The sequence below is a fragment of the Myotis myotis genome, unplaced genomic scaffold, assembly GCF_014108235.1.
Source record: "Myotis myotis isolate mMyoMyo1 unplaced genomic scaffold, mMyoMyo1.p scaffold_m19_p_1, whole genome shotgun sequence".
Classification (NCBI taxonomy): domain Eukaryota; kingdom Metazoa; phylum Chordata; class Mammalia; order Chiroptera; family Vespertilionidae; genus Myotis; species Myotis myotis.
In genome coordinates, this window is record NW_023416313.1 from 64,459,479 (window position 1) to 64,474,729 (window position 15,251).

The window sequence follows — 15,251 nt, forward strand, 5'->3', positions numbered from 1 at the left end:
TCTCCCACTGGGGATGTGCCCACAACCCAGGTACATGCCCTTGACCGGAATTGAACCTGGGACCTTTCAGTCCGCAGGCCGATGCTCTATCCACTGAGCCAAACCGGTTTCAGCCATTCTTGTTTTTTTGTTGATGGTTTCTTTTGCTGTGCAGAAGCTTTTTTTTTTCTTTTTTTTTTTTTTTGATGTAGTCCCATTTGTTTATTTTCTCCTCAGTCTCCATTGCCCTAGGAGCTGTGTCTTTAAAGACATATGTCTGCTATTGTGCTGCCTCTGGAGTCTTGTAGGATTTTTATGGTTTCTGTATTATGTTTAAGTCCTTTATCCATTTTGAGTTTATTTTTGTCTATGGTGTAAGTTGGTGGTCTAGTTTCATTTGTTTTTGCATGTATCTGTCCAATTTTCCCAACACCATTTATTGAAGAGACTGTCTTGACTCCATTGTATGCTCTTGCCTCCTTTGTCAAATATTAATTGAGCATAATGGCTTAGGTTGATTTCTGAGTTCTCTGTTCTGTTCCATTGGTCTATATGTCTGTTCTTGTGCCAGTACCAGGCAGTTTTGAGAACTGTGGCTTGGTAATATAGCTTGATATCTGGTATTGTATTCCCGCCAACTTTGTTCTTCTTTCTCAGGATTGCTGTGGCTATTCGGGGTCTTTTTTTATTCCAGATGAATTTTTGGAGAGTTTGTTCTAGATCTTTGAAATATGCCATTGGTATTTTAATGGGGATTGCATTGAATCTGTAGATTGCTTTGGGTAGTATGGACATTTTAATGATGTTGATCTACCAATCCATGAATATGGTATGTTCTTCCATTTATTAATGTCTTCCTCTCTCATTTTTCAATGTCCTGTAGTTTTCCGAGTACCGGTCTTTTATGTCCTTAGTTAAGTTTATTCCTAGGTATCTTAATTTTTTTGGTGCAATGGTAAATGGGATTGTTTTTTTGTTGTTGTTTTTTTTTTCGTTTCTTTTTCTGTGAGTTCATTATTGATGTATGAAAAGGCCATAGATTTCTGGGTGTTAATTTTGTATCCTGCTACATTGCCAAATTCATTTATTAGGTCTAGTAGTTTTTTGATGGAGGCTTTGGGGTTTTCTATGTATAGTATCATGTCATCTGCGGATAAGGACAGTTTTACTTCTTCTTTTCCAATTTCGATGCCTTTTGTTTGTTTTTTTCTTGTCTGATTGCTTTGGCTAGCACTTCCAGTACTATATCGAACCAAAGTGGTGAGAGTGGGCATCCCTGTCTTGTTCCTGTTCTTAGGGGAAATGAGTTTAGTTTTTGTCCATTGAGTATGATGTTGGCTGTAGGTTTGTCACATAAGGCTTTTATTATGTTGAGTTATTATCCCTCTATTCCCACTTTGCTGAGAGTTTTTATCAAGAAAGGTGTTGGATTTTGTCAAATGCTTTTTCTGCATCAATTGATATGATTATGTGATTTTTGTCTCTCAGTTTGTTTATGTGATATATCACATTTATTGATTTGCAGATATTGTACCATCCTTGCATCCCCGGAATAAATCCCACTTGGTCATGGTGTATGATCTTTCTTATGTAATGTTGAATTCGTTTGCTAGAATTTTGTTGAGGATTTTAGTATCTATGTTCATCAAGGATATTGGCCTATAGTTCTCTTTTTTTGTGGTGTCTTTATATAGTTTTGGAATTAGGGTAATGGTGGCTTCATAGAAAGAGCTTGGAAGTTTGCTTCCTCTTGAATTTTTTGGAATAGTCTGAGGAGGATAGGTTTTAGTTCTTCTTTGAATGCTTGGCAGAACTCCCCTGTAAAGCCATCCGGACCAGGGCTTTTGTTTGCTGGAAGATTTTTGATTACTGCTTCAATTTCTTTGGTAAGTTATTGGCCTATTCAGGTTTTTTGATTCCTCCTGATTGAGTTTTGGAAGCTTGTATTTTTCTAGGAATGTGTCCATTTCGTCAAGGTTGTCCAGTTTGTTGGAGAAGAGTTGTTCGTAGTATTTAGTATTTTTTTTTTTTTTACAATCCTTTGTATTTCTGTGGGGTCTGTTGTTACTTCACCTCTTTCATTTCCGATTTTGTTTATTTGGGTCCTCTCTCTTTGTTTCTTGGTGAGCCTAGCTAGAGGTTCATCAGTCTTGTTTATCGTTTCAAAGAACCACCTCTTGGTTTTTGTTGATCTTTCGTATTGTTTCTTTGGTCTCTATGTCGTTTATTTCTGCTCTGATCTTTATTATTTCCTTCCTTCTGTTTACGCTGTGCTTTTCTTGTTCCTGTCTTTCTAACTCTTTGAGTTGTAGGTTTAGATAATTTATTACCATTGTTTTTTGTTTTTTGAGGTAGGCCTGTAGAGCTATGAACTTCCCTCTCAGGAATGCTTTCACTGTGTCTCATAGATTTTGGATTGTTGTGTTTTTATTGTCATTTGCTTCCAGGATGCTTTTTATTTCTTCTTTGATCTCTCTGGTAACCCAGTCATTGTTTAATAGCATGCTATTTAACCTCTAAGTGTTCGATATTTTTCATTGTTTTTATTGTAGTTGATTTCTAGTTTCATGCCATTGTGGTCTGAGAAGATGCTTGATATAATTTCTATCCTCTTGAATTTGAAAAGATTTTGCCTGTGTCCCAATGTGTGGTTTATCTTTGAAAATGACCTATGTGCACTTGAGAAGAAAGTATATGGTATTCTGTGGCTTTGGGGTGAAACGTTCTGAAGATGTCAATTAATTCCATCTGATCTACTGAGTCATTTAGGATTGATGTTTCTTTGCTGATTTTTTTGTTTAGAGGATTTATCCAGTGGTGTAAGTGGGGTATTAAAATCCCCTACTATGAGTATATTGCTGTCAATCTCTCCCTTGATATCCTCCAGAAGTTTTATTTATGTATTTCAGTGCTCCTGTATTGGGTGCATATATGTTTACCAGAGTTATATCTTCTTGTTGAATTGCTCCCTTTAGTATTATGAAGTGGCCTTCCTTATCTCTTGTTATGGCCTTCACTTTGAGGTCTAATTTGTGAGATATAAGTATTGCTTCCACAGTTTGGTTTTTTTTTTTTTCATTTCCATTCACTTGAAAAACCTTTTTCCATACTTTTACCATCAGTCTGTGTAAGTCCTTTGTTCTGAGGTGGGTCTCCTGTGCACAGCAGTTATATGGGTCTTGTTTTCTTATCCACTCAGTTACCATATGTCTTTTGATTGGGGTATTTGTTCGTTGCCATTTTTATTCTTTATGCCTGTGTTCCTTCTTCCCTTCCTATTTCTTTTTACAGCAGTCCCTTTAGCATTTTTTGCATTGCTGGTTTGGTGGTAATAAACTACCTTAGTCCTTTTTTGTCTGTGAAGCTCCTGATTTCACCCTCCACTTTGATTGATAGCCTTGCTGGGTACAGTATTCTTGGATTCAGACCCTTGCTCTGCATGACTTTGTATATTTTATTCTGTTCCCTTCTGGCCTGATGTGTTTCTGTTGAGAAATCAGTCGATAGTCTGATGGAAGATCCCTTATAGGTAACTTTCTGTCTCTCTCTGGCAGCCTTTAAGATTCTTACTTTGTCGTTGGTTTGTCAGTCTATATATATAAAAGTCCAGCGACCAGAACACCCTAACGACTGGTAGCTATGATACCACTGTGGCCCGCGAACCAGCCCGATCAGGAGTGGGCCGGCCAGCCAACCTTCCGCGGCCCCTCCCCCAGCTGGCCCCGCCCATGATTGCCCACCTACCCCAATAGGAGGCGGGGCCGGCTGGCAAACCTCCTGCAGCCCCTCTCCCTGCCCGGCCCCACCCCAGATTGACCCCCCACCCTGATCAGGGGCAATGCCGGCCGTCCAACTGCCTACAGCCCCCTCCCGCCAGCCATCCCCGCCCCTGATCATCCCCCACCACCCCAATTGGCCGGCGGACCCTCCCCCCAGCCAGATGTCCTCAATTGGCACCCCACACACCAATCAGAGGCAGGGCCGGCCATCCCACCACCCACAGCCAGCCCCACCCCCAGTTTCACCCCCCCCCCCCCCAATAAGGGGCATGGCTTGTTGGCCAATTGCCTGTAGCCCCTCCCCCTAGCCAGCCGGCCAACCTCCCTCTGTGTCCTCCTTCTGACAGGCCCAGCCTTGATCTGGCCCCATTGGGGCTGGGCCAGCCGGACCCCACCTGTGCATGAATTTGTGCACTGGGCCTCTAGTTTAATTATAATGTGTCTTGGTGTTGGTCTTTTGGGGTTCATCTTGTTTGGGACTCTGTTAGCTTTTTGGACTTGTGTGAGTCTTTTCTTCTTTCCAATATCAGGGAAGTTTTCTGTCATTTCTTCAAACAGGTTTTCAATTCCTTGCTCAGTTTCCTCTCCTTCTGGGACCCCTATTATGTGGATGTTGTTTCATTTCATGCTGTCCCAAAGTTTCATTAGGCTCTCCTGTTTTTTAAGTTTTTTTTCCAGTTGCTGCTCTGCTTGGGTATTTTTTCCTACTTTGTCTTCTCGCTCACTGATGCGGTCCTCCACTTCTTCTAGGCTACGGTTGATGCTTTCAACTGTGTTCTTTATTGCAGCAATGTCATTTTTCATTTCTTGGTTCTTCTTCATTTCCTTTTGGTTCTTACATATATTGTTGTATTCGTCTTCCATCCTTTTCAGCATCCTTATGACCATTGCTCTGAATTCTTTCTCTGATATATTGCTTGCCTCTATTTCATTTACTTCCTTTTCTGGTGATTCCTTTTCTTTAGTATGTGGGCTGTTTCTTTGTCTCCCCATGATCACTCCTCTGAAAGAGAGCGCTCTCTCTCTCTCTCTCTCTCTCCTGCATTGACTTAAAGGTACAAAATACAACATGACAAAACACAATGCACAGGGCACCAAATACAAATGTATTCCCAATACTAATAACCCCAAATAAAGGTGACCACCAGAGCAAAGAGAATTAGGGGAGAGAAAAGAATGCAAAAGTGATATTGAGAAAAGGAAAAAATCTAAGAAAGAGAAGAAAAAAAGAAGGGGGAAAAATATATTTCTATGTGGAGAAAATTCCAAAAAACCAACAGCGAATCCAAAAAATGCAAACAACAAACACCCAAACAACAAGCCCCCAGATGAATCTGAGGAGGCAGAGCTCTCTCTAGGCGATCTCTGACTTTTCCATCCACAGATTGCCTTACCAGCTGTGTTTAATTCACCAATTCTGGGTGCATGTTGTTTGGTTCAGGTGTTCCTTCTATCTGCTCTGTGGGAAAGTGCAGGGCCTGTCCTAGTATTCGGTGCCGCTTTGTCTCCCTCTGGGTAAACTTTTTAGGCGGCCGGGGAGGCTGGAGTCTCGGAGTTTGTGGGTTTGCAGCTGAGGTAGCTGGTCCCTGGGCAATGTGGTTGTAGGGTCCCAGGAGGTATCTGAGGGTCTCCCCAGTTGAAGGTAAGGCTGGGCGACCGATCACAGCCGCTCTCCCCTTCAAGATGGCACAGTCTCTGCTGCATAGCTGGCTGCTCTGGGAGAGATTTCAGCAGTAGTGGAGGTTGCCCGGCCAGGCGAGCCTGGTTTGCCAGTCCCCAACAGTCCTGTGGAATATAGCTGTCCCTCACTCACAAATACACTCCCCACACATCCACGCACTCTCCTTTCTTTCTTTCTTTTTTTTAATATATTTTATTGATTTTCCACAGAGAGGAAGGGAGAGAGATAGAGAGTTAGAAACATCGATGGGAGAGAAACATCGATCAACCGCCTCCTGCACATCTCCCACTGGGGATGTGCCCGCAACCGAGGTACATGCCCCTGACCGGAATCGAACCTGGGACCTTTCTGTCCGCAGGCCGACGCTCCATCCACTGAGCCAAACCGGTTTCGGCACACGCACTCTCCTTTCACTCTCTTACACACTATCTTGCAGCCTGCCGTCCCGTCAGCTGCCATCTTGGATTCCCCTAATTGTAATTTAGATAAATTTAGCAGAGGAGCAAATATGCACACACACACAAATACATACATACATACATACGTACATACATACATATTTATATTTATTTATTTTAGAAATCTTTTTAAAAATTTTATTTTTAATATTTATTAAATTGATTGGGGTGCCATTGGTCAACATGAACATATTGGTTTCAGGTATGGGTTTCTATGTTATAAGATCTGTATATTGTACTGTGTGCCCACCACTCAATACTTATACTTTTAAAACAAATATTTCAAAAGTAAGTTAATGTCCTGATCAAAACAGCTATCAGATCTGCATTGTGATTGTGGGTGAAACAATTTTATTTGAATGAAAAAATTCTATGTAGTAAATTCTTAAAATTTCCACATCACTTTTTAAAGTTTTATGTGTAGTGAAAAATATTTTAATAGACTTGTTTCTCAACATGTGTTGATAATGAAGAAATTCAGTAATTTTTGTTTATTTGTTAAGAGTATTTTTTGGCTCTTTGTGATTTACATTGGGATAGCATGTTCACCCTTGAATGCATTTATAAGTGAAATAGTGTGCCGACCTCATCGCGTTTCATCACTTCCATGCCATGTGTGTGAGACGATTTAAGCATTGTGAATGATTCAAAAATAACAAGAGGCCTCAGTTTTGATCATAGAGTGGGTGGGTCAGAGTGAGAGAGAGAGAAAACTCATTTCATATTTGCTGTTTAATGGTTAGGAGCTGAGCACTGGATTGGTCCTGGATTGGATACTGGCTCTGCCACTGCACACATGGGTTTCGTTAGCTACATGACATTGGACAAGTTACCTCTCTGAGTTCTAGAGAACTTCTCATCTGGGAAATAGAGATGATAATAGCATCTACTTTATGATGTAGATGAAATGAAGTAATAATGCATGTGAAGCCCACAGCAAAGTGTCTGAAATATTGTGAACATTCCAGATATTGTGAACTTATTCTCACCATTACTGTAGTAGAAAGAATTCATTTGGATCTGGAAATTAAAATATCTACAATATGTTTTATTTATGATTACTTTTGTAGCGAGCAGCATAGAAAAAATGTTTTGTCCAAAAAGTAATGAACTTTAAAATGAACTATAAAGATTTTAGCAATACTGCTGATACTTTCCCTGCCTATACTTTTCATTTTTTCAAATAAGAAATGTTTTATGGATATATTCCGCACTGTTGAAACATAGATTCTGATTTAAGAAGGCTATCATTCTGTCCTACGTCTTTTACCCCTTTTCTAATAGTGGTATCTTGATTTCAGAATCTACCCATTAACTGTGTATTATGCCATACTTATGTCCAGACCCTTTCCCTGTGATAAGATGTGTGTAACAGGAAATTTAGAGGACGGATAAAAAGCTGGAGAATGGGGGGGATGGCCTTGTCCTAGGTTTTCATGTTAGATGGGTTGTATGCTGTCCTAATAAGAATGAGAAAAGGCTTCCAAGTGAGATAGACAAATTATGCTCATGTATTTTTTGTCTTCATACTTTAAGTTTCTTAATGTGCTAAAACTCAAATCAGTACAATACAATTTTTTAGTATAAACATTAACTTAGAAATATGTTATCATAGTTAATATTGCAGTTATTTAGTTAATTTGTTGACATTACATTATGACCAAATATGGGAATTTTTTTTGTTGACATTACATTATGACCAAATATGGGAATTTTTTTTTAATTCTTATTGCCAGAAGAAATAAATCAACAAATACAGAATAAAATTTGACAATACCAAAAAAAAAAGAGAGAGCATTATATTTTGGACTGATTTTTTTAAAGTACATATAAATAGTTCATAACAGTAAATTAAAAGGTAAGATTAGACCTAGTATTTCAGTTTTTGTGTGTATTATAAACCTAAATCTCATGTGAGAAAACTAATGGAAGTATAAATCTATAACACTTGGTAACTCTCTCTTTATCAGTTTATCACTCAAGCCCTATCAGAAGGTTGGTTTGAATTGGTTGGCATTGGTACATAAACATGGACTCAATGGCATTTTGGCAGATGAAATGGTAAGTAATAACTCTGTTTCTAGGATTTTTCATTAAAAGACATCCTTGCTGTCATTTAAAAAATGAAATTTTCCCTTAACTGTAGTTTACTTCCCTCACTTCAGTGTCTATATCCCTCTCACTCCTCCTGGTTTTGTATTGCTTGTCTTAGCTCTAGCCTCCTTACTACCCCAACCCCAAATGAATATGGGTTTTTTGCTATCTGATTATCAAACTAATGAATGAGATTGTACTATATGCACTTTTCCATAGCTGCCTTTAAAATTAAAATTTATCATAGATACTTGACCTTGTTAGTAAATAAATTCATACATTTATCAGAACTTCATCAACATCATTTCCACTATTTTGCTAGATGTCTCTGAGTTTCGATTCTTTCCCAAGTCACATTTTCTTGAACCTAGACTTGGGCAGTTTATTACAGCCAGTAGTCTAGGTACTATTGCATAGAAACTTGCCTTTTAACCTTACCTTCTTCCTCCAGCTATACTTTTTTCGAAGTATTTATTAAAAATGAATCATGATCTGTGGAGAAAATATTTACTGAATACATATATATATATTACATTGTGTGTTAGATTTCCAAGATAAAAATGAACAAGGATAGTGATCTTTGTTCTCTAATTACATTCTCGTAATCTTGAGGGCTTCCACTATTTCTACACACATGTCATTTTAAAGCAAAGGTACTGTTTACCTGATAGAAAAATGAATAATGTATGCAGGATTTCAAAATAGGTATATAGCAGTTAGATATAGAACATTAAGGTTGTGGGAAAACTGCATTTGAGCAGCCAGTCTGGGTTTTGGATCACAACTTTGCCTTTCTTGAGTCATTTGCTCTTTATCAATGACCTAATCTCTCATTGCCAACATTAATAAAATGTAGTAATTTTTATGTTATAAAATCTTATATTTGGTATCAAATGAGGTATATTATTTGAACCTGTTTTTGTAACTTGTAAAGGACAATATTTGTGATAAGTTAGTGTCTTAGTCTGTTGGGGCTACCACAATATCAAAGACTGTGTGGCTTAGCAGAAATTTATTTCTCATAGTTCTGGAGGCTGGAAGTCTTAAGATCAAGATGTGGCAGGTTTGGTTTCTCCTAAGGCCACTCTTTTTGGTTTGTAGTTAGCCACTTTTTTGGTGTGCCCACACATGGCCTTTCCTCTGTGTGCATACATCCTTAGTGCCTCTTTGTCTCTCTCTCTCTAAAAATCCTCACCCAAGGATATGCCTATTGATTTTTAGAGAAAGGGGAAGTGGGGGAGAGAAAGAGAAACATCAATGTGAGAGAGACATCGATTGTTTGCCCTCCTTTCATGCCCAACTGGGAATTGAACCTGCTACCTTTCAGTATACAGGATGACACTTCAAGCAACTGAACCACATTGGCCAGGGCTCTCTTTCTCTTCTTTTAAGAGGGGTTTGGGTCCTATCTTTATGACCTTATTTAACCTTAATGGTCCTATCTTGAAATATAGTCGGTCAGTTACACCAGGGGTTAGGATTTCAACACATGAATCGCAAGTGGAAGGGGGGAAGAGGGGATTTCAGTTTTGAACAGATGATAATATCTTTCTCCCCTGAGGAGCTAAACCTCTTCAATACCTTTTTGTGAAAAACAAACACTTTATTGATATACTAGAGGCCTGGTTCACAAAATTTGTGCACAGGTAGGGTCCCTAGACCTGGCCAGTGTTCAGGGCCAATTGGGGCCTACTGGCTGCCAGACAGGGCCTTCCTTCATTCCACACTGCCCCTGGTGGTCAGCACACGTCATAGCAAGCGTTCAAACTCCCAGTCTGCTGGTCAAACTCCCACAGGGACACTTTGCATATTAGCCTTTTATATAAATAGATAATTCAGCTGCAATAAAACATGCAATGTTCACCTTAGTGAATTTTTACATATATGTACCCCTGTGTGTGATCACCTCCCAGATCAACATTTTTATCATCTCAGAAAGTTCCTTTATAACCACCACCATTTGGATGCCTATCACCATATCAGTTTTTTATGATTTTGAACTTTATATAAATAGAACCGTGTGGTATATACTGTTTATTTCTGGTTCTTTTGATGCATCACAAATTTACTGAAATTCATTTGTATTTACATGTATCAGCTACTATATTGGCATATAGAAGTCCATAGTATAAGTCTGCTATAACATGTTTATCCATTCTTGTGTTGATGAGCATTAGGTTATTTCCAGTGTTTGGCTCTTATATTATAATAGGATATGAACGTTCTTACCCAAGTCTTTTTGTGGAAATATTCTCCCATATAGAATATGGAGTGGAATTGTTGAGTAATAAGGTTATGTCTTTAACTCTAATTAGTCATTAGAACATTGTAATTAGTCCATCTAGTGTGTATTAAATGCTTGCTTTATGTAAATAGTTACCAAAATTATATTCTTTATGTGCAATGCAAAGGTCTTCCATATTAATGTATGTCACATATTAACTAGCAGTTATGATATATCTTGCTCATTAAACTAAGTTGTAATTTCCCTTGGATATTTGTTTCTTTTATCTCATTAAGAACTGAGAACCTTATAGAAATTCTCATAGTGTTGCATTATAGGGAATCAAAACCAGAAATATATTTTTTCTTTCGTATTTTTCAATATTGTTTTGTTTGTTTATCTTTACATTTCATATATTGTCTTTTGAACTTTTAATTTTAGGGCCTAGGAAAAACTATTCAAGCCATTGCATTCCTGGCATATCTCTATCAGGAGGGTAATAAAGGTCCTCATTTGATCGTTGTTCCTGCGTCAACTATAGGTTTGTAGTACTGTGGACAACCATACTTGACTCTACACTGTTTTTTTAAATATATTTTTATTGATTTCAGAGAGGAAGGGAGAGGGATAGAGAGATAGTAACATCAATAATGAGAATCATTGATTGGCTGCCTCCTGCATGCCCCTCCCCTGAGGGGGATCGAGGCCACATCCCAGGCATGTGCCCCTGGCCAGAATCGAACCCGGGACCTTTTAGTCCGCAGGCCGACGCTCCATCCACTGAGCCAAACCAGCTAGAACTTGACTATAGCCTATTTTACGTAGGGAGAAGAAAAGCCGTGTGGGTATGTGTGATTCCTTAGTTTGTGGAGGTGAATATTTATTTCTGTGGTCTCCTTACTCGTGTGTGTGTGTGTGTGTGTGTGTGTGTGTGTGTGTGTGTGTGTGTTTGAATGTACTAGAAGTCTTTTAAAGAAAATAAAAAACTCAAGTATAAGTCAATTATTATAGGTCAAAGACCATTTGATAACATTTATCTTGTTTTCATAATACTTATAAATTGTTTTCATGAATAACTAAAAGAAACTAAGTACATTTAAATTTATAATTAAACATTTATTGAGTGAGAAAGTATGCAATTCATCTGCATTCAAATTATTGTTATATTCTTGCTCAATTGATTGGATGTAGAATAGAGTAAGAGAATGTATGTATGAATGTAACCAAAATTGACATTTCTTTAAATTGGAAATCATTAATCACCTATAAATACAATGGTTGGTTCTCTGCCCTTTATTTGATGCCACCTCAAAAACCTCAAAACAATTGTAATCATCAGGAGTAAAATTGGGAAGGTCCTATAATTTTTAAAAAAAATCACCTTGTATTATTTTATAAAATAATTTCTGGGCAAATTTTGTCAAATTGTAGTGTTGATTTTATTGCATACACATATCCTGCTGTAGCAGATGAAAGTAATATCTCTTGTTTCATAGATAACTGGTTAAGGGAAGTTAATTTATGGTGCCCCACTTTGAAGGTGCTCTGTTACTATGGTAAGAATATATCATTTTGCTTTAATTTTAAAATTTTAGCATACAATAAAATAAGTACAATCAAAATGCATATTGTTTTAAATTCTAGGTTCTCAAGAAGAACGTAAACAGATAAGATATAACATTCATAGTAAATATGAAGAATACAATGTAATTGTGACCACGTAAGTATTGAGAAAAAAAGTTTTTTTAGAAAGAAATTTTGTGCAGCTTCGAAGTTTAAAAAAAATTAATATGAAGGAAAGTTTATGCTAAGAATTGTGCAACTAAAATAATAGAATGATTTATGATGAGGATTCAGGCATTTTTTCAGTTTAGTATATAAAACCAAGATTGCAGTTTTTTGCTAGTACATTAGGTGACTGATTGACAGTGGTTATAAAAAGGTTTTGTCTACTTGACTGCAAGTATAGTGTTATAATATTCTCTCAGTTAAAGTAACATTTAACTCATACAACTCAATGACAAGAAATGAACAAAGGACATGAAAAGACATTTCTCCAGAGGAGACATACAGATGGCCAACAGACATGAAAAGATTCTCAACATCACTAATCATCATGGAAATGCAAATTAAAACCACAATGAGAAACCACCTCACACAAGTCAGAATGGCTATTATCAAAAAGTCAACAATCACTTGTGTTTGGCAAGGATTTGGAGAAAAAGGAATTCTTGTACACTGTTGGTGGGACTGCAAGTTGGTGTAGTCACTGTGGAAAACAGAATGGAGATTCCTCAAAAAAAATAAAAATAGATCTTCTCTACAACCCATCAATTCCACTCCTGGTATCATCCAAAGAGAATAAAAACACTAATTTGAAAAGATGATATGCATCATTTATAATAGCCAAGATTTGGAAATAACCTATGTGTCTATCCATAGATGAATGGATAAAGGAGATGTGGTATATATGTATATGTACAATGAAATATCACACAGCAAGAAAGAATGAAATCTGCCCTGGCCGGTTTTGATCAGTGGTTAGAACAATCACCCATGTACTGAAGGACCACAGATTCAATTCCCAGTCAAAGTTGCAGGTTCTCCAGCCCCAGTAGGGGCTCATAAGGAAGGCAACCAATTGATGTGTCTTTCACGTTGATATTTCTCATATAGATGTTTCTCTCTGTCCCTTTCCTCCCTCCCTTCCATGTCTCTCTCCCCCTCCTCCATCCCTCCCACTCTAGAAATCAATGGAAAAAATATCCTTGGGTGAGGATTAAAAAAAAACCGAAATATTGCCATTTGCAACAACATAGACCTAAAGGGCATTATGCTAAGTGAATAGATCAAACCGAGAAAGACAAATACCATATGGTTTCACCTATGTGTGTAATCTTAAAAAACCCACGAAAACAGACTCATAGAAACACCAGAAGGATGGTTGCCAGAGAGGAGATGTTTAGGGAGATGGGTAAAAAAAGTTAAGGGGAATATAGTTAATAATGTGATAAGTTTGTATGGTGACAGATGATTACTAAAATTAGCAGGTAATCACATTGTAAGATATAAAAGTATTGTACACCTGAAACTAATATAATATTGTATATCAACTATACTTAAATAAAACTTTAAAAATAAAAAGCATTTCTTTAAAAAATAATAATAAAGTAACATTTAAGATATTCCACCAAGGTAATTTATAATATTTCTATCTTGCAAGTATTAATAGTAAATACAATGTAATCTCAGTGAAAAATTTGAGTTAGAAATAAGGATGGAAAATATAACCGAATAAGTTAATCATTAGTAGCTAATTGGCATAAATATCTAGCAGAAAATTTAATGCTCATTTATTAAATAGGTTATCTTAAGCATATTAAGTATATTTAAAGGAGGCCATGATTAAAATAATTCATTCAAAAAAATTGTTTATATAGTCTTGTACTTCTATTAACTGTTATTTCTTGGATCTACTCTGCTAGTTTAATATAGTAGTATGTTCTTAACAGAAATATCTTAGCTTAATGTCCTTTTTTCTGCTGCTTTTAAAAATATAACAGTTCATGAAGTGAAGTGTACAACAAGTGCAGATTGCATATACATTACCAAAATTGGCTTCTTCCTAGGTATGTAGAAGTTGTCTGATTACAATATAACATTTAAGTATTCTTTTAACTACCTATGGAAGCGATATACACATTATTTATATATATATATATATATATATATCTCCATCCTAGAAGCCCGTTGCAGGAAGATTCCTGCAAAAATAGGGCTTCACTCCTGTCTCTGCCGCTGCTACCCCGCCCCGCCCATCTCTGCCGCTCCTACTCCACCCTTCTCTGCTGCTTCTCTCCCGCTTCTTTCCCACCCGTCTCCGCTACCTCGCTACCTCGGCTCCTTACGGTGTCTTCAGTCTTCGCTCCCAGCTGGTATATGCAAATTAGCCGCCGTCTTTGTTGGTTAATTTGCATATCATGCTGATTAGCCAATGGGAGGCGTAGCAAAGGTATGGTCAATTGCCATGTTTATCTATTATTAGATAGGATTTGGTTACTAATTTCAGAGAGGGAGGGAAAGGGAGAGAAAGATAGGAACTTCAATGGTGAGAGGGAATCATTGATAGACTGCCTTCTGCACGCCCTCCACTGGGGATCGTGCCCGCAACCCAGGCATGTGCCCTGAACAGGAATCAAAAGTCGACATCCTGGTTCATAGGTCGACGCTCAAATCACTGAGCCGCATTGGCTGGGCCATTTTTAAACTTGGTTACATATACATCAGGAATTACTAGATAAATTACATTACATTAATATCTATTTGAGCACCAACTAGTAGTACCTTTTAGATACCAGTGATTAAGAGTGTATAAATAAAAATAATTTTACAAAGCAATAAATCTTACTAGTGGCTCATAAAGGTATAACCCTAGAGATTCCTTTTTTCTTTTGGTGACAGGTATAATTGTGCAATCAGCAGTTCTGATGACCGTGGTCTCTTTCGACGATTAAAACTTAATTACGCAATTTTTGATGAGGGCCATATGCTGAAGAATATGGGCTCTATTCGCTACCAGCACCTTATGACAATTAATGTAAGAGAGTGTTTGTGAATTTTTCCAATTTTGATAACATTTCATATTATGTATTTTAATGTAAGATTTTATATCAGGGGTCAGCAAACTTTTTCTGTAAAGGGCCAAATAGGAAATATTTAATACTTTGTGGACTATTTAGCCTCTGTCACTTGTTCTTTTGCTGTTTTTTACAACCCTTTAAAATTATAAAAACCATTCATAGCTCATGATCCTCAATTTACCACCTCTGTCTTGTGTGATAAACTCTGAATATTAAATATAATCTATTTTCATTACCTCATAAAGTGATCTAAGAATGCAAGTTACCTATTTAAAAAGTGAAACCATTAGTTTTACACATTCTGCCTTAAGATACAATAGATGATAATTTTTTTTAAATTACTAACCTTTCATTACAGAATGTTACATTATTAATAATGGTATTAATCACCACCAC

General features: G+C 37.2%; 1 protein-coding gene across 10 annotated transcripts in view; it reads left to right on the forward strand.

Moving 5' to 3' along the window:
- SMARCAD1 (SWI/SNF-related, matrix-associated actin-dependent regulator of chromatin, subfamily a, containing DEAD/H box 1) overlaps positions 1–15,251 on the forward strand; it is a 90,966-nt gene that overhangs the window by 55,639 nt on the left and 20,076 nt on the right. For 9 of the 10 annotated variants that reach the window (XM_036339817.1, XM_036339826.1, XM_036339822.1 and 6 more), the window contains 5 exons: positions 7,868–7,958; positions 10,657–10,756; positions 11,712–11,771; positions 11,860–11,935; positions 14,677–14,812. In XM_036339817.1, coding sequence (XP_036195710.1) covers positions 7,868–7,958; positions 10,657–10,756; positions 11,712–11,771; positions 11,860–11,935; positions 14,677–14,812 — 463 coding nt within the window. The remainder of the gene's footprint in view (positions 1–7,867; positions 7,959–10,656; positions 10,757–11,711; positions 11,772–11,859; positions 11,936–14,676; positions 14,813–15,251) is intronic. The other variant, XM_036339832.1, reaches the window with a different exon arrangement.